Source organism: Macaca fascicularis, chromosome X, assembly GCF_037993035.2.
Source record: "Macaca fascicularis isolate 582-1 chromosome X, T2T-MFA8v1.1".
Classification (NCBI taxonomy): domain Eukaryota; kingdom Metazoa; phylum Chordata; class Mammalia; order Primates; family Cercopithecidae; genus Macaca; species Macaca fascicularis.
Genome location: NC_088395.1, coordinates 1195001 through 1217845, shown reverse-complemented (window position 1 = coordinate 1217845; position 22845 = coordinate 1195001). Strand labels below are relative to the sequence as shown.

General features: G+C 52.5%; 1 protein-coding gene across 6 annotated transcripts in view; it reads right to left on the bottom strand.

Moving 5' to 3' along the window:
* Window positions 1-1565: 1565 nt before the first annotated feature.
* The window catches only part of LOC141406888 (granulocyte-macrophage colony-stimulating factor receptor subunit alpha-like), a 41433-nt gene continuing 20153 nt past the window's right edge, over window positions 1566-22845 (bottom strand). For 5 of the 6 annotated variants that reach the window (XM_074029476.1, XM_074029479.1, XM_074029475.1 and 2 more), the window contains 7 exons: window positions 21586-21758; window positions 17818-17951; window positions 15323-15352; window positions 12494-12629; window positions 9633-9729; window positions 6327-6408; window positions 1566-2101 (listed from right to left, as the gene is read on the bottom strand). In XM_074029476.1, coding sequence (XP_073885577.1) covers window positions 2024-2101; window positions 6327-6408; window positions 9633-9729; window positions 12494-12629; window positions 15323-15352; window positions 17818-17951; window positions 21586-21758 — 730 coding nt within the window. In that variant the 3' untranslated portion in view covers window positions 1566-2023. The remainder of the gene's footprint in view (window positions 2102-6326; window positions 6409-9632; window positions 9730-12493; window positions 12630-15322; window positions 15353-17817; window positions 17952-21585; window positions 21759-22845) is intronic. The other variant, XM_074029478.1, reaches the window with a different exon arrangement.

Genomic DNA, 22845 nt, shown 5'->3' with positions numbered 1-22845 from the left:
AGTAGCTGGGATTATAGGTGCATGCCGGCAGGCCCGGCTAATTTTTTGTATTTTAATACAGACGGGGTTTCACTGTGTTGCCCAGGCTGGTCTCGAACTCCCGAGCTCCGGCGATCCGCCCGCCTCAGCCTCCCAAAGTGCTGGGATCATAGGCGTGAGCCACCGCACCCAGCCAGCAGCCTCTGTTTCATAACCAGCTCTTTTAGGATCAAACAGAAAGGCCGGGCGCGGTGGCTCAAGCCTGTAATCTCAGCACTTTGGGAGGCCGAGACGGGTGGATCACGAGGTCAGGAGATCGAGACCATCCTGGCTAACACGGTGAAACCCCGTCCCTACTAAAAAATACAAAAAACCAGCCGGGCGAGGTGGCGGGCGCCTGTAATCCCAGCTACTTGGGAGGCTGAGGCAGGAGAATGGCCTGAACCCGGGAGGCGGAGCTTGCAGTGAGCTGAGATCCGGCCACTGCACTCCAGCCTGGGGGACAGAGCGAGACTCCGTCTCAAAAAAAAAAAAAAAAAAAAGGAACAAACAGAAAAAGAAGTCACTCATGACTACAAGAAAGGCACCAAGCCATTTTTAAATAAAGAGTCCGCCCTCCATGATTTAAACATCCCCTGCCAGGTGCCATCTCCAACCCGGAGAACCAAATTTCAACCTGAGATTGACAACGGACCAACAACCAAACTATATCATCCCTTTGTCCTCCCGAAGGGACCAGGCCTACTGAAAACTGGATTTTTAGACCAGAGAGGCCCAGGTTCTCATATCTCTCACCTCAAGGGCTTGCTGTACAATAATAAATGATTTTTTTTTTTTTTTTGAGACGGAGTCTCACTCTGTTGCCCAGGCTGGAGTGCAGTGGCCGGATCTCCACTCACTGCAAGCTCCGCCTCCTGGGTTCACGCCATTCTCCTGCCTCAGCCTCCCCAGTAGCTGGGACTACAGGCGCCGCCACCTCGCCCGGCTAATTTTTTGTATTTTTAGTCGGGGTTTCACCGTGTTAGCCAGGATGGTCTCGATCTCCTGACCTCATGATCTGCCCGCCTCGGCTTCCCAAAGTACTGGGATTTCAGGCGTGAGCTGCTGCGCCCGACCATGAATTTTTTTTTTTTTTTTTTTTTTTTAATGAGATGGAGTTTCGCTCTTGTGGCCCGGGCTGGAGTGCAATTGTGCAATCTCAGCTCTCCCGGTCAGTGATTTAAGGAGGAGGCTAGACAGTGCCTCAGTGGTTGGGTTGGAAGGAGATGCACAAGCTTCTTAGAGTCTAAGCATCTTTGCTAAATATCACTTTTTTTGAGAAAGAGAGATGGGGTCTTACTTTGTCACCAGGCTGGAGTGCAGTGGTACAATCACAGCTTAATGTTACCTTGAACTCTAGTGATCCCCCCACCTCAGCCTCCCAGATAGCTGGGACTACAGGCACAAGCCACCATGCCCAGCTAACTTTTGCATTTTTTTTGTAGAGATGGGGTCTCGCTCTGTTGCCCAGGTCTTAAACTCCTGTCTCAAGAAATCCTCCTACTTTGGCCTCCCAAAGTGTTAGAAATACAGGCATGAGCCACGGCGCCCAGCCAAAGATCACGTTTTTATTATTTATTATTATTATTTTTTTGAGATGCAATCTTGCTCTGTCGCCCAGGCTGGAGTGCAATGGCGTGATCTCGGCTCACTGCAACCTCCGCCTCCCAGGTTTAAGGGATTCTCCTGCCTCAGCCTCCCACGTCGGTGGGATGACAGGTGTACGCCACCACGGCTGGGTAAATTTCTGCATTTTTAGTTGAGACGGGGTTTCACCATGTTGGCCAGGCTGGTCTGGAACTCCTGGCCTCAGGTGATCCACCCGCCTCGGCCTCCCAAAGTGCCGGGATGACAGGTGTGAGCTACCGTGCCTGGACCCAAACATCATGTCTTTAAATAAAAACGTAGAAAATGATATAAAGGCTCACGGCATCATCAACAAGAAAACAGTTCCCCAGTGTCTCGGAGGCGGAGATGTCCACGCCATTCCTACACCCTCCAGGCCTCAGGTAATTTCCTTCACGGTCAACACCTCTTCGCGGTAACCTTTACCTTCCTCTGGCATGAATTCCTCCCAGATAATCTGAGAAAAAGAAGGAGGATTCAGGCTGTCAGATCTTCACAGCTGAGCCTGGGACTCGGAAGGCAGTGTTTATTTTTATCTTCCCCCCTCGAGACGGAGTCTCGCTCTGACGCCCAGGCTGGAGTGCAGTGGCACGACCTCAGCTCACTGCAACCTCCGCCTCCCGAGTTCAAGCCATTCTCCTGCCTCAGCCTCCTGAGGATTATAGGCATGCACCGCCACGCCCGGCTAATTTTTGTATTTTTAGTACAGATGGGCTTTCATCATATTGGCCAGGCTGGTCTCGAACTCCCGACCTCGTGGTGATCCACTCGCCTCGGCCTCCCAAAGTGCTGGGATGACAGGCGTGAGCCACTGTGCCCGGCCAGGGGTTTTTCCTGGGATAAAGATCTGAGACAGACCCACCCGTGCAGCCTCATAGTTGACAATGAACAGGGTGGCCTTCGGAAGAGCTTGTGAGCGTGAGACCTGGGCAGGGTGCAGCAGGTGCTAAGGCTCTGGGGCCGATGGAGCTCGGAGAAGGGAAGGTTGAAGCCTGAAGCTGTTATCCTGGCACCTCGATGTGGGGGACCCCTGGGGGGTCAGTGGAAAGCGGGGGCTGGGGAGGAGGCTGGCGTGGGGGTGGAAGGTAACGGAATGGCAGATGGCTGGGTCTAGGACGGGGGTGTGCAAGTGGCAACTGGAAGGGTGTTACCCATATGGCAGGAAAGAGGGCGCTGGGGGCAGCCCTGGGCTTGATCTGGAGTTCCCCATGGGAGGAAGACACAGCCCCTGAGGTGGAGAGAGGTGGGTGGGAGAGGGATGCCCCTGGGCTCTTCGGATGTGGGTCACACAGGTCCCTCACCCTTAGTCACCCTTCCTGGAGTCTTGCTGTTGAGTCTGTCTCTTTGCCTCTTTTCTCTGTCTCCCTCTCTGTCTCTCTTTCCTCCCCCTCTCACCATCTTCTACCCCCATCTCTGAGTCTCTCTCTATTTCCGTCTTCCTGTGTGTCTGCCTCTGTTGGGTTCAGTCTCCCTGTTTCTCTTTCATCTCTTGGTCTCTGTCTCGGATATCCGGCACCAATGACATGTCCCTGTGACTCGGGGACTAGGCTACAGTCCCCAGTTATTGAATCAAACCCTGACTCAGGGGCTGCGACGAAGGTGCTTTGTAGATGTGAAGTTCACAGTCAGCTGATTCCCAGGAAAAAAGATTGGACTAGAGAATGTGGGTGGGCCTCATCTAATCAGTCGAAGGTCTAAAGGGGAAGGGTGGGCCTTATCTAATTAATAAGCTGAAGGTCTAAAGGAGAAGGGTGGGCCTCATCTAATTAGTGAAAGGTCTAAAGGGGAAGGGTGGGCATGGTCTAATCAGTTGAAGGTCTAAAGGGGCAGGGTGGGCCTCAATTAATCAGTTGAAGGTCTAAACGGGAGGGGTGGGCCTCATTTAATCAGTTGAAGGTCTAAAGGGGGAAGGGTGGGTCTCGTGTAATCAGCTGAAGGTCTAAAGGGGGAAGGGTGGGCCTCATCTAGTCAGTTGAAGGTTTAAAGGGGGAAGGGTGGGCCTCATCTAGTCAGTTGAAGGTTTAAAGGGGGAAGGGTGGGCCTTATGTAATCAGATGAAGGGCTAAAAGGGGGAAGGGTGGGTCTCATGTAATCAGTCGAAGGTCTAAAGGGGGACAGGTGGGCCTCATCTAATCAGTTGAAGGCCTAAAGGCAAAGAGGGGGCATGGTCTAATCAGTCAAAGGTCTAAAGAGAGAAGGGTGGGCCTCATCTAATCAAAGGTCTAAAGGGGAAGGGTGGGCCTCATCTAATCAGTTGAAGGTCTAAAAGGGAAGGGTGGGCCTCATCTAATCAGTTGAAGGCCTAAAGGGGAAGGGGGGCATGGTCTAATCAGTCAAAGGTCTAAAGAGAGAAGGGTGGGCCTCATCTAATCAAAGGTCTAAAGGGGGAGGGTGGGCCTCAGCTAATCAGTTGAAGGTTTAAAGGGGAAGGGTGGGCCTCATCTAATCAGTTGAAGGCCTAAAGGGGAAGGGGGGCATGGTCTAATCAGTCAAAGGTCTAAAGAGAGAAGGGTGGGCCTCATCAAAGGTCTAAAGGGGAGGGTGGGCCTCATCTAATCAGTTGAAAGTTTTAAGGGGAAGAGTGGGCCTCATCTAATCAGTTGAAGGCCTAAAGGGGGAAGGGTGGGCCTCATCTACTCAGTCGAAAGTCTAAAGAGGAAGGGTGGGCCTCATCTAATTAATAAGCTGAAGGTCTAAAGGAGAAGGGTAGGCATCATCTAATCAGTTGAAGGTCTAAAGGGGAAGGGTGGACCTCATCTAATCAGTCAAAGGCCTAAAACGGAAGGGTGGGCCTCATCTAATCAGTTGAAGGCCTAAAGGCGGACAGGCGGGCCTCATCTAATCAGCTGAAGGTATATTGGGGGAAGGGCGGGCCTCATCTAATCAGTCGAAGGTATATAGGTGGGCCTCATCTAATCAGTCGAAGGTATATAAGTGGGCCTCATCTAATCAGTTGAAGGTATCTAGGTGGGCCTCATCTAATCAGTCGAAGGTCCAAATGAGCAGGGTGGGCCTCATCTAACTCGTCCAAGGTCTAAAGGATCAAAGCTGGGGTTCCCCGGACAAGAGTTTTATTTCCTTTTTTAAAATGACATCTCCTACTCTGAGAATGCCGGAAGGTTCTGCCCCTGGAATGCAGCATCAGCTCTGGCCTGACTTTCCAGCCTGCCGGCTTTTACCGCAACATGAGACGCAGTCCCTGAGGCAGAGAGAGGCGGGTGGGAGAGGACCGTTCATGGGGTTTCGGGGTGCACGTCACGCAGTTCCTTGCCCTTGTTCACCCTCTCTGGGCTCTCGCTGAGACCAGGTATCATTTCTCTGTCTTCCGTGTCTCTCTCAGTCTCTGTGTCTCTTTTCTCTGTCTCCCTCTCTGTCTCTTTCCTCCCTATGTGTCTCTCTTCCACTCCCATCCCTTGGTCTCTCTTTGTGTGTGTCTCTCGCTCTCTCTCCGCTCTCCGAGTCCACCTATGTCTTTCTCTCTCTGTTTCTTTTTCTCTTTGTCCCTGTCTCTATCTGTCCGTCTCCCTCTCTCTCTGTCTCTCTGTCTCTCTGTCTTTGTCTCTCTCCTCTCCCTGCTGGGGTTGGTGATGTTTTTTTTGTTTGTTTTTGTTTGTTTGTTTGTTTCTTGATATAAAGTCTCGCTCTTGTCGCCCAGGTTGGACTGTAATGGTGTGATCATGGCTCACTGCAAGCTCCGCCTCCCGGGTTCAAATGATTCTCCTGCCTCAGCCTCCCGAGTAGCTGGGATTACAGGCGTGCGCCGCCACACCCGGCTAGTTTTTGTAATTTTAGTAGAGATGAGGTTTCTCCATGTTGGCCAGGCTGGTCTCGAACTCCCGACCTCAAGTGATCCTCCCGCCTCGGCCTCCCAGAGTGCTGGGATGACAGGTGCGAGCCACCGTGCCTGGCCCCTGCCTGTTCTTTATGTTTGTCTGTCTTTGTTTCTCCATCTCTGTCTCTCTGATGGTGTTTTTCTCTTCGTATATCTCTGTGTTCCTCTCTGTCTCTCTCTCTCTCTTTCCTTCTCCCTTTTCTCCCTCCCTCTCTCTGTTTCTCTCTCTGTGTGTCTCCCTCTTTCTCTGCCTCTCTTGTCTCTTTATTTCTGCCTCTCCTCTCTACCTTCTTTTTTCTTTTGAGACGGAGTCTCACTCTGTCACCCAGGCTGGAGTGCGGTGGTGCGATCTCGGCTCACTGCAACCCCTGCCTCCTGGGTTCGAGTCATTCTCCTGCCTCAGTCTCCCGAGTAGCTGGGATTACAGGCGTGCACCACCACGCCCGGCTACTTTTTGTATTTTTAGCAGAGACACGGTTTCACCATGTTGGCCAGGCTGGTCTCGAACTTCTGGCCTCACGTGATCCACCTGCCTCAACCTCCGCAAGTGCTGGGATGACAGGCCTGAGCCACTGCGCCCGGCTCATCACTACCATCTTCTCTTCCTTGTTTTGACCACCAGCCTGACTCAATTTCTCCTGATGGAGCTCACAGAGAGGACCCTGACTCCAACCCGGGAGAGACCCTGATCTCAACCTGGGAGAAGTCCCAGGAGCGGGATACAGATTCCAACCACACCCGTGGCGAAGCTGGTGAAGAAGCAAGACAGTCAACACTCAGAGGCCGTGTCCCACACTCCCCGTTCCCTGCTTTCCCTCCCAGGTCACCGTTCCGCCCGCCCTCTACCTACCTCATCTTCCACTTCATGGTTATCATTCAGTTTGTCTTTGATCTGTGGGACTGGCGGGAACAGTCTCTGTATCCTAAAGAACCTGAGACACAGAGAGAAAGTGTGGAGAGAACGCCAGGGTACCAGAGTTCCTGGTACATCGACGCCGTGTGCCGAGGGATGCTGCGCGCGGGGCATCTGCGCTCAACTACGCAGAACAACTTCACTAAGAATCACCAGATGATGAAAATCTTAAGGAACTAGGCCAGGCGCGGCGGCTCACGCCTGTCATCTCAGCACTTTGGGGGGCTGAGGCGGGTGGATCACTTGAGGTCAAGAGTTCGAGACCAGCCTGACCAACATGCTGAAATCCCGTCTCTACTAAAAATACAAAAATTAGCTGGTTATCATGCTGCACACCTGTAATCCCACCTACTCAGGAGGCTGAGGCAGGAGAATGGCGTGAACCCAGGAGACGGAGTTTGCAGTGAGCCGAGATCGCACCACTGCACTCCAGCCTGGGCGACAGAGCGAGACTCCATCTCAAGAAAAAAAATTAAAAAAAGAAAGAATCACCAAATGATGAAAATCTTAAGGAACTAGGCCAGGTGTGGCGGCTCACGCCTGTCATCCCAGCACTTTGGGAGGCTGAGGCAGGTGGATCACTTGAGGTCAAGCGTTTGAGACCATCCTGGCCAAATGGTGAAACCCCGTTTCTACTAAAAATAGAAAAATTAGCCGGGCATGGTGGTGCACACCTGCAAACCCCAGCTACTCAGGAGGCTGAGGCAGGAGAATTGCTTGAACCCGGGAGGTGGAGCTTGCAATGAGCCGAGATTGCACCACTGCACTCCAGCCTGGGCGACAGAGCAAGACTCCGTCTCAAAAAAAAAAAAAAAAAAAAGAATCACCAAATGACAACAATCTTAACAATCTTAAGGAACCAGGCCGGGCGCGGTGGCTCACGCCTGTAATCCCAGCACCTTGGGGGGCTGAGGCGGGTGGATCACTTGAGGTCAAGAGTTTGAGACCAGCCTGGCCAACATGCTGAAACCCCATCTCTACTAAAAATACAAAAATTAGCCGAGTATTGTGGTGCACACCTGTCATCCCAGCTACTCGGGAGGCTGAGGCAGGAGAATCGCTTGAACCCAGGAGGTGGAGGTTGCAGTGAGCCAAGGTTGTACCACTGCCCTCCAGCCTGGTGACAGAGCGAGACTCCATCTCAAGAAAAAGAAAGAAAAGAAAAGAAAAGAAAAGAAAAGAAAGAAGAAAGAAAGAAAGAGAAAGAGAGAGAGAGAAAAAGAAAGGAAGGAAGGAAGGAAGGAAAGAAGGGAAGAAGGAAAGAAAAGAAAGAGAGAGAAAAACAAAGAAAAGAAAAGAAAAGAAGAGAAAGCGGTGGCTCACGCCTGTGATCCCAGAACTTCGGGAGGCCGAGGCGGGCGGATCACTTGATGTCCGGAGTTCGAGACCAGCCTGGCCAACCTGGTGAAACCCCATCTCTATTCCAAATACAAAAATTAGCTGAGTATCGTGGCGCACACCTGTCATCCCAGCTACTCGGGAGGCTGAGGCAGGAGAATCGCTTGAACCCGGGAGGTGGAGGTTGCAGTGAGCCGAGATCACGTCACTGCACTCCAGCCTGGGCGACAGAGCAAGACTCTGCCTCAAACAAACAAACAAACCAACAAACAAACAAACGGAACTCAGGAAACAGGAGATCCTACAAGAATACACAGTGTTGGCCGGGCGCGGTGGCTCAAGCCTGTAATCCCAGCACTTTGGGAGGCCGAGACGGGCGGATCACGAGGTCAGGAGATCGAGACCATCCTGGCTAACACAGTGAAACCCCGTCTCTACTGAAAATACAAAAAAAAAAAAAACTAGCCGGGCGCGGTGGCGGCGCCTGTGGTCCCAGCTACTCCGGAGGCTGAGGCAGGAGAATGGCGGGAACCCGGGAGGCGGAGCTTGCAGTGAGCTGAGATCCGGCCACTGCACTCCAGCCTGGGCTACAGAGCAAGACTCCGTCTCAAAAAAAAAAAAAAAAAAAAAAAAAAAAGAATACACAGTGATGCTCATAGGGAATCTTTCTAGAATCTTCCCCAGCCCCTCGGGCACAGGGATGGAAATGGAACAGGCAGAGTCAGCTGTGGGCAGCTTCACGGACTCTGAGGTCCCTGGTGTTGAAGGGCTGAGCTCCAGAGGGGAAACGCCTGCCTTGATCCCACCAGCCTTGAAGAGCATGGTTCCTGGGTTGGAGGTGGGTTACTCTGTGTGTGTTTGTTTTGAGATGGAGTCTCGCTCTGTCGCCCAGGCTGGAGTGCGGTGGTGCGATCTCAGCTCACTGCAACCTCCACCTCCTGGGCTCAAGCGATTCTCCTGCCTCAGCCTCCTGAGTAGCTGGGATGACAGGCACCTGCCACCACGCCAGGCTAATTTTGTATTTTTAGTAGAGATGGGGTTTCCCCATGTTGGTCAGGCTGGTCTCAAACTCCTGACCTCAGGTGATCCGCCTGCCTCAGCCTCCAAAAGTGCTGCGATGACAGGCGTGAGACACCACGCCTGGCCTAGTTTCTTAAGATGTTTGTCATTTGGTGATTTCTTTTTTTTTTTGAGATGGAGTCTTGCTCTGTTGCCCAGGCCAGAGTGCAGTGGTGCAATCTCAGCTCACTGCAACCTCCACCTCCCGGGTTCAAGCGATTCTCCTACTTCAGCCTCCTGAGTAGCTGGGACGACAGGAACGTGCCACCACGTCCGGCTAATTTTGTATTTTCAGTACAGATGGGGTTTCCCCACGTTGGCCAGGCTGGTCTCAAACTCCTGACCTCAGGTGATCCGCCCATCTCAGCCTCCCAAAGTGCTGGGATGACAGGCGTGAGACACCACGCCTGGCCTAGTTCCTTAAGATGTTTGTCATTTGGTGATTTCTTTTTTTTTTGAGATGGAGTCTTGCTCTGTTGCCCAGGCCAGAGTGCAGTGGAGCAATCTCAGCTCACTGCAACCTCCACCTCCCGGGTTCAAGCGATTCTCCTACTTCAGCCTCCTGAGTAGCTGGGATTACAGGCACCTGCCACCACGCCCGGCTAATTTTTGTATTTTTAGTAGAGACGGGGTTTCACCGTGTTGGTCAGGCTGGTCTCGAACTCCCGACCTCAGGTGATCCGCCCGCCTCGGCCTCCCAAAGTGCTGGGATGACGGGCGTGAGCCACCGCACCCGGCCAAGGCTGTGTTTCTCTTTCTCAGAGACAGAGACCGACTTTGGAGAAAGCGCTTTTCTCGCGACCTGGCATGGTTGCCTGGGGGATGCCCAGGGGTTTCACACGTTACCTTTTAAAGAGGAAGCCGAAGACAAGGCCACAGACAAGGGTTCCCAGGATCAGGAGCACGTAAATGTGCACAGAGCTGGGATTTCGTTCGTCGGAGCCTAGAGAGACACACACGTATGCGTCCACGGTGAATGGCTGATGGACGTGTGAAAGGAAATTAAATTTCTTCATGACTCCAGATGCATTTAGCCACAGGGAACAGTGAAGCTGAGAACTGGGTCGAGCAAAGCTGCCTCCACCTTTTTTATGGTTCCTAAACAAGATGGCTTGGAGATGAAAGGCCACCCGCCTGTGTCATGTTTTACCCACAGGGAAATTCGTGGTGAGCTGTTAGAACTTCACTGCCACGGGCCGGGCGAGGTGGCTCACATCTGTCATCCCAGCACTTTGGGAGGCCGAGGTGGGCGGATCACTTGAGGTCAGGGGTTCGAGACCAGCCTGGTCACCACGGTGAAACCCCGTCTCTACTAAAAATACAAAAATTGGGCTGGGCGCCGTGGCTCACGCCTGTCATCCCAGCACTTTGGGAGGCCAAGTCGGGCGGATCACGAGGTCAGGAGATCGAGACCATCCTGGCTAACATGGTGAAACCCTGTCTCTACTAAAAATACAAAAAACTAGTCGGGCGAGGTGGCAGGTGCCTGTAGTCCCAGCTACTCGGGAGGCTGAGGCAGGAGAATGGCATGAACCCGGGAGGCGGAGCTTGCAGTGAGCTGAGATCCGGCCACTGCACTCCAGCCTGGGCGACAGAGCCAGGCTTTTTTTGAGACTCCGTCTCAAAAAAAATAAAAATAAAATAAAATAAAATAAAATAAAATAAAAATACAAAAATTGGGCCAGCTGCCGTGGCTTACGCCTGTCATCCCAGCACTTTGGGAGGCCGAGGCGGGCGGATCATCTGAGGCCAGGAGTTCAAGACCAGCCTGGCCAACAGGGTGAAACCCCGTCTCTACTAAAAAAAAAAATACAAAATTAGGCAGGCGTGGTGGCAGGTGCCTGTCATCCCATCCACTCGGGAGTCTGAGGCAGGAGAATCGCTGGAACCTGGGAGGTGGAGCCTGCAGTGAGCCGAGATCACGCCACTGTACTCTGGGCTGGGTAACAGAGTGAGACTCTACCTCAAAAACCAAAAAGTAAACAAACACACACATTTCTTAGAGGTGCAGTCAGTCCGGCCCACCAGACACACCTCTGATCACCCCTGTATCCCGTTTTGTCCGTGTCATCTGATGTATAATGCCCATTCCCCAGATTTTTTCCTCTGTCCCCTTTGTCGAGGTGAAAACCATGTACTTCTCAATATCCTCTTCCCTTTGCAATTTGGAGCCCTCAAAATCATCTTCAGAGAAAAGCATAGCCCTGTACCTCCCGGGCAGCCCAGACCTGGCTTTGAAGAGAGGTTCCCTGGCCGGGCGCGGTGGCTCACGCCTGCCATCCCAGCACTTTGGGAGGCCGAGGCGGGCGGATCACCTGAGGTCGGGAGTTCGAGACCAGCTTGACCAACATGGAGAAACCCCGTCTCTACTAAAAATACAAAATTAGCGTGGCGTGGTGGTGAGTGCCTGTCATCCCAGCTACTCGGGAGACTGAGGCAGGAGAATCGCTTGCACCCGGGAGGTGGAGATTGCAGTGAGCTGAGACCACGTCATTACTCTGTCTCAAAAAATAAAAAATAAAAAAAAGAGGGAGAGAGCTTCCCCATGGCCAGAGAGCCAGAATGGTGATGGTTTGAGTGGACGAAGACTGACTATTTCCCAGTGGGGCAGAGGGAGGGGGGCTTTAGGAGGGCTGTCAGTGGGGTTGTCCTCTGGCTCTGAAGGGAGCCTAGCTCATTCGTCCTGAAAAAAAAAAAAAACACCAGCAAAGCAATATTGCATGACCCTGTATGAGTATGAGACCACCTCCTTCTTTTTTTTTTTTTTGAGACAGAGTCTCGCTCTGTCACCCAGGCTGGAGTGCAGTGGTGCGATCTCGGTTCACTGCAAACTCCATCTCCTGGGTTCACGCCATTCTCCTGCCTCAGCCTCCCGAGTAGCTGGGACTACAGGCACCTGCCACCACTCCTGGCTAATTTTGTATTTTTAGTAGAGACGGGGTTTCACGATGTTGGCCAGGCTGATCTCAAACTCCTGACCTCCAGTAATTCTCCCTCCTCGGCCTCCCAAAGTGCTGGGATTACATGTGTGAGCCACCACACCTGGCTAATTTTGTATTTTTAGTAGAGACGGGGTTTCACCATGTTGGCCAGGCTGGTCTCGAACTCCTGACCTCGTGATCCGCCTGCCTCGGCCTCCCAAAGTGCTGGGATGACAGGCGTGAGCCACAGCGCCCGGCCCATCTGGCTGATTTTTTGTATTTTTAGTAGAGACGGGGTTTCACCATGTTGGTCAGGCTGGTCTCAAATTCCTGACCTCCGGTGATCCGCCCGCCTCAGCCTCCCAAAGCGCTGGGATGACAGGTGTGAGCCACCGCGCCCGGCCGAGTTTCTGTATTTTTAGTAGAGACGGGGTTTCACCATGTTGGCCAGGCTGGTCTCAAACTCCCGACCTCCAGTGATCCACCTGCCTCGGCCTCCCAAAGTGCTGGGATGACAGGCGTGAGCCACCATGCCCGGCTCTTCTCTGGTTATTAAGGGAGCGTAGCTCAACCATCCTGAAAAAACATCAGCAAAGCAATGTTGCGGGACCAAGCACGAGATCCCCTCCTTCTTTCTAGCCTCAGCGATAAACTCAGAGCCTGACGCTATTCCAAGTGATGTTCTTAACTCAATCTCAGCACCCAGGGCAGAGCCGCTGACCTCTGTGCCTGCTCCAAGGTGTTGGCAGACGGCACAGACATCCCTTACCTCCGCCCAGCGCTTACCAAATTCAGCGGCTTCACTCCAGGAACTCCAGTTCAGGATGCGGACGTCTGCAGCTCTGATCTTCACAGCATGTTTCGCTCTGGGTTCAGAGCTTGGAAAGTTGTATCTATTTTCCAGATCACCAGAAACATTGATCTTGGGAGGAAGAAAGAAAGTTAGAGATCGGTGTCTTCGCGTGGAGGAAAAGGCTGTCTTTTTTCATTCTTCTATCTTTTAAATTTTTTTCTCCTTTTTTTTCTTTTTTTTCCTACCATTTTGAATGCACCTGCTCTGATCAAGTCTTGGAAGCTAACCAGAGTCAAGTCTCATTAGTATTTGGATGGCAGACAACTTACGAAAATTTGGGTGATGTAGGTATTTTATTTTTCTATTCTATTCTATTCTATTCTATTCTATTCTATTCTATTCTATTCTATTCTAGTCTAGTCTAGTCTATTCTAGTCTAGTCTATTCTATTCTAGTCTAGTCTAGTCTAGTCTAGTCCAGTCCAGTCCAGTCCATTCTATTCTATTCTATTCTATTCTATTCTATTCTATTCTATTCTAGTCTATTCTAGTCTAGTCTAGTCTATTCTAGTCTATTCTGTTCTATTCTAGTCTATTCTATTCTAGTCTAGTCCACTCTAGTCTAGTCCAGTCCAGTCCAGTCTATTCTATTCTATTCTATTCTAGTCTATTCTATTCTATTCTAGTCTAGTCTAGTCTATTCTAGTCTATTCTATTCTAGTCTATTCTAGTCTATTCTATTCTAGTCTAGTCTATTCTATTCTAGTCTAGTCTATTCTAGTCTAGTCTAGTCTAGTCTAGTCTAGTCTAGTCTATTCTATTCTAGTCCAGTCTATTCTATTCTATTCTATTCTATTCTAGACAGACTCGCGCTCTGTCACCCAGGCTGGAGTGCATTGGCATGATCTGGGCTCACCACAACCTCCGCCTCCTGGGTTCAAGCAATTCTCCTGCCTCCACCTCCTGGGTTCAAGCCATTCTCCTGCCTCAGCCTCCCGTGTAGCTGGGATTACAGGCACCTGCCACCAGGCATGGGTAATTTTTATATTTTTAGTAGAGACAGGATTTCTCCACGTTGGCCGGGCTGGTCTTGAACTCCTGACCTCAAGTGATTTGCACGCCTCAGCCTCCCAAGATGCTGGGATGACAGGCATGAGCCACCGTGACCGGCTAAAATTTTATTTTTTGAAGCAAAAATTGTTGGCCAGGTGTGGTGGCAGGTGCCTGTAGTCCCAGCTACTAGGGAAGCTGAGGCAGGAGAATCGCTTGAACCTGGGAGGTGGAGGTTGCAGTGAGCCAAGATTGCACCACTGCACTCCAGCCTGGGAGACAGAGCGAGACTCCGTCTCAAAAGTAAATACACACATGAATAAATGATTCAGGAACTTAACAGACCTTCAGACGGATAGTTTAGCAAGGGATGTTAAGATCCCCAAGTCCAGCATAGTCGTTGGACAGAGGAGGATACTGAGGGTCGGAGTGGCCAGGAGACTTGGTAAATATCCGGCAACAGAACTCAGTCTAAAAGCATTTTAGAGGGAGACATAGTCTCCTTAGACAGTCACTGGAATATATTCTTAACCCACTCAGAAGAAAGAGGAATAAAATGGGAAAATCAGTAGAACGGGCTGAGCATTAATATTCCAACCGTTGGGACATGAAGGTTGAGGCCAAGAGCGGATCCAGCCCAGTAAGAACTTCGAGAGGGCCCTCACGCATGTGAGATCTTCTCCTCTGGTTCAGGGTCACGCCCCATCCTGTCCACCCCTGGGTAACACTGGCAGTAAGAGTCCCGTAAACCTACACTGTAGGGTCCCGCTGGGTTCGTGAATAGGGGACTGTAGGGTGACACTAGGGTTGTGAGTGGTTCAACCGTATGTGGGACAGAGTATTCTCCTGTCTACACTGGATCCAGGTAGACGTGGGGCAGGCTCTCCTTCTTGTCTACACTGGGTCTAGGTGGAGGTGGGGCGGGGTCTTCTCCTGTCTACACTGGGTCCAGGCAGACATAGGTCATGGGTAGACCGTAGGGTTACGCCGGGGGTCCTGTAGGGTTATGCTAGGGATCATGAGTAGGAGACAGTCGGGTTACGCCAGGGGGTCATGGGCAGGGGACTGTACAGTGTTACACTAGGGGTCATGAGTAGGGGACGGTAGGGTTCCGCCAGAGGTCATGGGTAGGGGACTGTATGGTTACACTAGGTGTGGTAAGTAGGGGACTGTACGGGTCATGAGTAGGGGACTGTACGGTTCCGCCAGAGTGGTGAGTAGGAAACTGTAGGGTTACGCCAGGGGTCATAAGTAGGGGACTGTAGGGGTTGTGAGTAGGGGACTGTAGGGTTACGCCACAGGTCATGGGTAGGGGACTGTACGGTTACGCTAGGTGTGGTAGGTAGGGGACTGTACAGGTCGTGAGTAGGGGACTGTAGGGTTCTGCCAGGGTGGTGAGTAGGGGACTGTAGGGTTATGCCAGGGGTCATAGGTAGGGGACTGCAGGGGTCGTGAGTAGGGGACTATAGGATTACACCAAGTGTGGTGAGTAGGGGACTGTAGGGTTACGCTGGAGGTCATCAGTAGGGGACTGTAGGGGTCATGAATAGAGGACTGTAGGGTTACACTAGGTGTGGTGAGTAGGGGACTGTAGGGTTATGCTGGAGGTATTCTGTGGGGGACTGTAGGGTTACACTAGGTGTGGTGAGTAGGGGACTGTAGGGTTACACTAGGTGTGGTGAGTAGGGGACTGTAAGGTTACAATAGGGGTGGTGAGTAGGGGACTGTAGGGTTACACGGAGGGTCGTCCGTAGGGTCCGTGGTTTCACTTACCGGTAGGTTTTCAGTGCCAGGCTGCATATTCTAGAAACAAAACAAAACACAATACAAGGCTCACTGTTCCCATTTCTAAAACACTTTACATGGTTCACACAGTGTCTCCCTTGGTGTGGGCACCGAATGGAAAAAGAGTCCCTGCAGAGTGGCAGGCAGGTCTCCCTCCACAAACCCCAAATCTACAAGACAGGTAGGATGAGGAGCTGCAAACACAGAATTCTTCCTGGCCAGATATCCTCCTGTAATCCATCCACAAAGATCCCACTGGCCTTGGGGTAGGGTGTTCTGTCTACACTGCATCCAGGTAGACATGAAGTAGGCTCTCCTTGCCTATACTGGGTCCAGGTGGTTGAGGGACAAGATCTCCTCTTGTCTACACTGGGTGGAGGTGGACGTGGGGCAGGCCTCTTCCTGTCTACACTGGGTCCAGGTGGTTGAGGGACAAGATCTCCTCTTGTCTACACTGGATAGACGTGGACGTGGGGCAGGTCTCTTCCTGTCTACACTGGGTCTAGGTGGTTGTGGGACAAGATCTCCTCTTGTCTACACTGGGTGGAGGTGGACGTGGGGCAGGCCTCTTCCTGTCTACACTGGGTCCAGGTGGTTGAGGGACAAGATCTCCTCTTGTCTACACTGGATGGAGGTAGATGTGGGGCAGGTTGTCTTCCTGTCTACACTGGGTCCAGGTGGTTGAGGGACAAGATCTCCTCTTGTCTACACTGGATGGAGGTGGACGTGGGGCAGGTTGTCTTCCTGTCTACACTGGGTCTAGGTGGTTGAGGGACAAGATCTCCTCTTGTGTACACTGGATGGAGGTGGACGTGGGGCAGGCCTCTTCCTGTCTACACTGGGTCTAGGTGGTTGTGGGACAAGATCTCCTCTTGTCCACACTGGATGGAGGTGGACGTGGGGCAGGCCTCTTCCTGTCTACACTGGGTCCAGGTGGTTGAGGGACAAGATCTCCTCTTGTCTACACTGGGTGGAGGTGGACGTGGGGCAGGTTGTCTTCCTGTCTACACTGGGTCCAGGTGGTTGAGGGACAAGATCTCCTCTTGTCTACACTGGGTGGAGGTGGACGTGGGGCAGGTCTCTTCCTGTCTACACTGGGTCCAGGTGGTTGAGGGACAAGATCTCCTCTTGTGTACACTGGATGGAGGTGGACGTGGGGCAGGGTGTCCTTCTGTCTACCCTGGGTCCAGGTGGTTGAGGGACAAGATCTCCTCTTGTCTACACTGGATGGAGGTGGACGTGGGGCAGGCCTCTTCCTGTCTACACTGGGTCCAGGTGGTTGAGGGACAAGATCTCCTCTTATCTACACTGGGTGGAGGTGGACGTGGGGCAGGCCTCTTCCTGTCTACACTGGGTCCAGGTGGTTGAGGGACAAGATCTCCTCTTGTCTACACTGGGTGGAGGTGGACGTGGGGCAGGTTGTCTTCCTGTCTACACTGGGTCCAGGTGGTTGAGGGACAAGATCTCCTCTTGTCTACACTGGATGGAGGTGGACGTGGGGCAGGGTGTCCTTCTGTCTACACTGGGTCCAGGTGGTTGACGGACAAGATCTCCTCTTGTGTACACTGGATGGAGGTGGACGTGGGGCAGGGTGTCCTTCTGTCTACACTGGGTCCAGGTGGTTGACGGACAAGATCTCCTCTTGTGTACACTGGATGGAGGTGGACGTGGGGCAGGTTGTCTTCCTGTCTACACTGGGTCCAGGTGGTTGAGGGACAAGATCTCCTCTTGTCTACACTGGATGGAGGTGGACGTGGGGCAGGGTGTCCTTCTGTCTACACTGGGTCCAGGTGGTTGACGGACCAGATCTCCTCTTGTCTACACTGGATGGAGGTGGACGTGGGGCAGGGTGTCCTTCTGTCTACACTGGGTCCAGGTGGTTGAGGCACAAGATCTCCTCTTGTCTACACTGGATGGAGGTGGACGTGGGGCAGGTCTCTTCCTGTGTACACTGGGTCCAGGTGGTTGAGGGACAAGATCTCCTCTTGTGTACACTGGATGGAGGTGGACGTGGGGCAGGTTGTCTTCCTGTCTACACTGGGTCTAGGTGGTTGAGGGACAAGATCTCCTCTTGTCTACACTGGATGGAGGTGGACGTGGGGCAGGGTCTCCTGCTGTCTACACTGAGGGTAGGTGGGGGTGGGGTCGGGTCTCCTTCTGTCTACACTGCGTCCAGCTGCAGATGGAGCAGAGGCTCTCCCTTGCTTGTTGCATCACCCTCCACACCTCCGGGTCCACTTTCTGGTTCCATGGTTGCAGGATCATCCTTGTCCATCCTCCTGCAACTTCCTTCAAGGTTGCTTCACAGGCCACAGGCTCCTCACCGCTTCCTCTGCTCCCCGAAGTGCATTCACCCCAGGGTCACCGCTTACCATCCACCCATCCTTCCCCCAGGCCACATTCCCCGGATTCCCAGGCTCCTCTGTGTGCGTGTCCCGTGCGCCTCCCTCCTGATGCCCGGGCCCAGGGGATCTCTCACCGACCTTTCTGTGGACGTCCAGCTGGTACTGAAAGTCCAGGTACGACAGCTTCTGATAGGTCCTGGGCTGTTTCCACCGTACCAGGCAGTGCGTCGTGTTGCAGCGTACAGTGACGTTACCGGGCGGGTTAAATCGTTCTGGAACGAGGGTGCAGGATACACACCTGAACCCCAGAGGTCCTGTCTACACTGGGTCCAGGTGGAGGTGGGGCAGAGTCTCCTCTCATCTACACTGGGTCCAGGTGGAGGTGGGGCAGGGTCTCCTCCTGTCTACACTGGGTCCAGGTGGAGGTGGGGCAGGGTCTCCTCCTGTCTACACTGGGTCCAGGTGGAGGTGAGACAGGGTCTCCTCCTGTCTACACTGGGTCCAGATGGACGTGGAGTAGGGACACCTGTTTGTCTACACTGGGTCCAGGTGGAGGTGAGGCAGGGTCTCCTCCTGTCTACACTGGGTCCAGGTGGACGTGGAGTAGGACACCTGTTTGTCTACACTGGGTCCAGGTGGAGGTGGGACAGGGTCTCCTCCTGTCTACACTGGGTCCAGATGGACGTGGAGTAGGGACACCTGTTTGTCTACACTGGGTCCAGGTGGAGGTGAGGCAGGGTCTCCTCCTGTCTACACTGGGTCCAGGTGGACGTGGAGTAGGACACCTGTTTGTCTACACTGGGTCCAGGTGGAGGTGGGACAGGGTCTCCTCCTGTCTACACTGGGTCCAGGTGGAGGTGGGACAGGGTCTCCTCCTGTCTACACTGGGTCCAGGTGGAGGTGGAGTACGGACACCTCTTTGTCTACACTGGGTCCAGGTGGAGGTGAGGCAGGGTCTCCTCCTGTCTACACTGGGTCCAGGTGGAGGTGGGACAGGGTCTCCTCCTGTCTACACTGGGTCCAGGTGGAGGTGGAGTAGGACACCTGTTTGTCTACACTGGGTCCAGGTGGAGGTGAGGCAGGGTCTCCTCCTGTCTACACTGGGTCCAGGTGGAGGTGGGACAGGGTCTCCTCCTGTCTACACTGGGTCCAGGTGGAGGTGGGACAGGGTCTCCTCCTGTCTACACTGGGTCCATGTGGAGGTGGAGTAGGGACACCTGTTTGTCTACACTGGGTCCAGGTGGAGGTGGAGTACGGACACCTGTTTGTCTACACTGGGTCCAGGTGGAGGTGGGGCAGGGTCTCCTCCTGTCTACACTGGGTCCAGGTGGAGGTGGTGCAGGGTCTCCTCCTGTCTACACTGGGTCCAGGTGGAGGTGGGGCAGGGTCTCCTCCTGTCTATCCTGGGTCCAGGTGGACGTGGAGTAGGGACATCTCTGTCTACACTGGGTCCAGGTGGAGGTGGTGCAGAGTCTCCTCCTGTCTACACTGGGTCCAGGTGGAGGTGAGGCAGAGTCTCCTCCTGTCTATCCTGGGTCCAGGTGGAGGTGGAGTAGGGACACCTGTTTGTCTACACTGGGTCCAGGTGGAGGTGAGGCAGGGTCTCCTCCTGTCTACACTGGGTCCAGGTGGAGGTGGGACAGGGTCTCCTCCTGTCTACACTGGGTCCAGGTGGAGGTGGGACAGGGTCTCCTCCTGTCTACACTGGGTCCATGTGGAGGTGGAGTAGGGACACCTGTTTGTCTACACTGGGTCCAGGTGGAGGTGGAGTACGGACACCTGTTTGTCTACACTGGGTCCAGGTGGAGGTGGGGCAGGGTCTCCTCCTGTCTACACTGGGTCCAGGTGGAGGTGGTGCAGGGTCTCCTCCTGTCTACACTGGGTCCAGGTGGAGGTGGGGCAGGGTCTCCTCCTGTCTATCCTGGGTCCAGGTGGACGTGGAGTAGGGACATCTCTGTCTACACTGGGTCCAGGTGGAGGTGGTGCAGAGTCTCCTCCTGTCTACACTGGGTCCAGGTGGAGGTGAGGCAGAGTCTCCTCCTGTCTATCCTGGGTCCAGGTGGAGGTGGAGTAGGGACACCTGTTTGTCTACACTGGGTCCAGGTGGAGGTGGAGTACGGACACCTGTTTGTCTACACTGGGTCCAGGTGGAGGTGGGGCAGGGTCTCCTCCTGTCTACACTGGGTCCAGGTGGAGGTGGGACAGGGTCTCCTTCTGTCTACACTGGGTCCAGGTGGAGGTGGAGTAGGGACACCTGTTTGTCTACACTGGGTCCAGGTGGAGGTGGAGTACGGACACCTGTTTGTCTACACTGGGTCCAGGTGGAGGTGGGGCAGGGTCTCCTCCTGTCTATCCTGGGTCCAGGTGGAGGTGGAGTAGGGACACCTGTTTGTCTACACTGGGCCCAGGTGGAGGTGGAGTAGGGACATCTCTGTCTACACTGGGTCCAGGTGGAGGTGGGGCAGAGTCTCCTCCTGTCTACACTGGGTCCAGGTGGACGTGGAGTAGGACACCTGTTTGTCTACACTGGGTCCAGGTGGAGGTGGGGCAGGGTCTCCTCCTGTCTATCCTGGGTCCAGGTGGAGGTGGAGTAGGGACACCTGTTTGTCTACACTGGGTCCAGGTGGAGGTGGAGTAGGGACATCTCTGTCTACACTGGGTCCAGGTGGAGGTGGGGCAGGGTCTCCTCCTGTCTACACTGGGTCCAGGTGGAGGTGGGGCAGCTACCATGTCCAGGAGACATACCCACTGGGGCAGGGGGTCCACGGTGGGAGGTGGGGATGGGCTCGGGGAGCAGGAGTCACACTCCTGTGACAGTTCTGAGCCTGAAGAGGCCGGGAACGTCCAATGGGATGAAGGAGCCCATGGGTGGGATGCGATGGGCTTGGGAAGACGAGAGTGTGTGGGCATATGGAGCTGGCTCCAAGAGGCCAGCCAGGAGTGGGGCACTGGGACACGAAGAAATGCTGGTGAGGAAAAAATGAAGAAAAAGAGGAAGGAAGGAGGAAAGGAGAGAAGGAGAAGGGAGGAGAGGAAGAAGGAAAGAAGGAAGAAGGGAGGGAGAGAGGGAGGGAAGGAAAGAGGGAGGGGAGAAGGAAGGGAGGGAGGGAGGAAGGGAAAGAAGGAAGGAAGGAAGGAAGGAAGGAAGGAAGGAAGGAAAGAAGAAACACAGGCAGGAAAGAAGGAAAGAAAGAAGGAGAGAAAGAGAGAGGCCAGGTGCGGTGGCTGACACCTGTAATCCCAGTACTTTGGGAGGCTGAGGCGGTGGATCATCTGAGATTAGGAGTTCCAGACAGGTCTGGCCAAGATGGTGAAACCCTGTCTCTACTAAAAACACAAAAATTAACCGGGTGTGGTGGCAGGTGCCTGTCATCCCAGCTACTCAGGAGGCTGAGGCAGGAGAATCGCTTGAACCTGGGGGGCGGAGATTGCAGTGAGCTGAGATTTCACCACTGCGCTCCAGCCTGGGTGACAGAGTATACCTCAAAAAAAGGGAAGTTAAATCAGCTCAGTTGTAATTTGTTACAGCACCAAAGTTACGCATATATGTATATATTTTTGAGACGTTGCTCTGTCGCTCAAGCTGGAGTGCAGGGGCACAATCTCGCCTCACTGCAACCTCCACCTCCTACGTTCAAGTGACTCTTCTCAGCCTCCCGAGTAGCTGGGATTACAGGCACGCGCCACCACGCCCAGCTAATTTTTGAATTTTTAGTAGAGATGGGGTTTCCCCATGTTGGTCAGGCCGGTCTGGAACACCCGATCTCAGGTGATCGGCCCGCCTCGGCCTCCCAAAGTGCTGGGATTACAGGTGTGAGCCACCGCACCCGGCCTCAGTTACACAGATTTTCAGGCAAATTCCATTTCACCTATAAACAATAGGAAAATCATATGTGTTATTCTCACCTATTTTCTTTGTGTCCAAAAGTGAATCGAAGAATTGGATGCCAATTTCTTGGCTGGTTCCGTTAACCAGGAAGTAATTGCGAGATGTTAATCCTGACAGGTTACCCAGGTGGCATCCCACGTGGGTTCCTGAGTCTTCTATGTAATAAGGACACTGGATCTCCCTCCTTCTCCTGCAAGATTAAAAAGTGTTCAGAGAGCAATCAGGAAAACAAAACAAAACACAAAGACACAAAACAAAACAAAAACAAACACAAAACAACACCACAAAACAAAAACAGCAAAACACGAAACAAAAAAACACAAAAACACAAAACAAACGAAAACAAACACAAAACAAAAACACAAAACAAAAACACAAAACAAAAACAGCAAAACACGAAACAAAAAAACACAAAAACACAAAACAAATGAAAACAAACACAAAACAAAACAAAAACACAAAACAAAACAAAAACACAAAACAGAAACAGCAAAACATGAAACAAAAAAACACAAAAACACAAACACAAAACAAAACAGAAACAAGCACAAAAAAAACCAAAAACACAAAAACACAACACAAAACAACGCAAAAACACAAAACAAAAACACAAAAACACAACAGAAAACAACGCAAAAACACAAAACAAAAACACAAAAACAAAAACAAAACACAAAACAAAACAAAAACAAACACAAAACACAAAAACCCAAAACAGAAAAACAACACGAAAGAAAACACAAAAACATAAAACAAAAAAACACAAAACACAAACACAAAACAAACAGAAACAAGCACAAAACAAACACACAAAAACATGAAACAAAAAAACACAAAAACACAAAAGAAAAACACAAAAACACACACAAAAAACAAAACAAAAAACCACAAAACCACAAAACAAAACAAAAAGAAACACAAAAGAAAACACAAGAAAACAGCACAAAACAAAACAAAATAAAAAACAGGCTCAGTGCACTGGCTTGCACCTGTCATCCCAGCACTTTGGGAGGTTGAGGCAGGTGGATCACCTGAGGTCAGGAGTTCAAGACCAGCCTGGCCAACACAGTGAAACTCCGTCTCTACTAAAAATACAAAAATTAGCCGGGCGTGGTGGCGGCACCTGTAATCCCAGCTACCAGGGAGGCTGAGGCAGGAGAATCGCTTGAACCCGGGAGGGAGGTGCAGGTTGCAGGGAGCGGAGATGGCACCACTGCACTCCAGCCTGGGTGACAGAGCGAGACTCTGTCTCTAAATAAATATATGGGGCCTGGTGT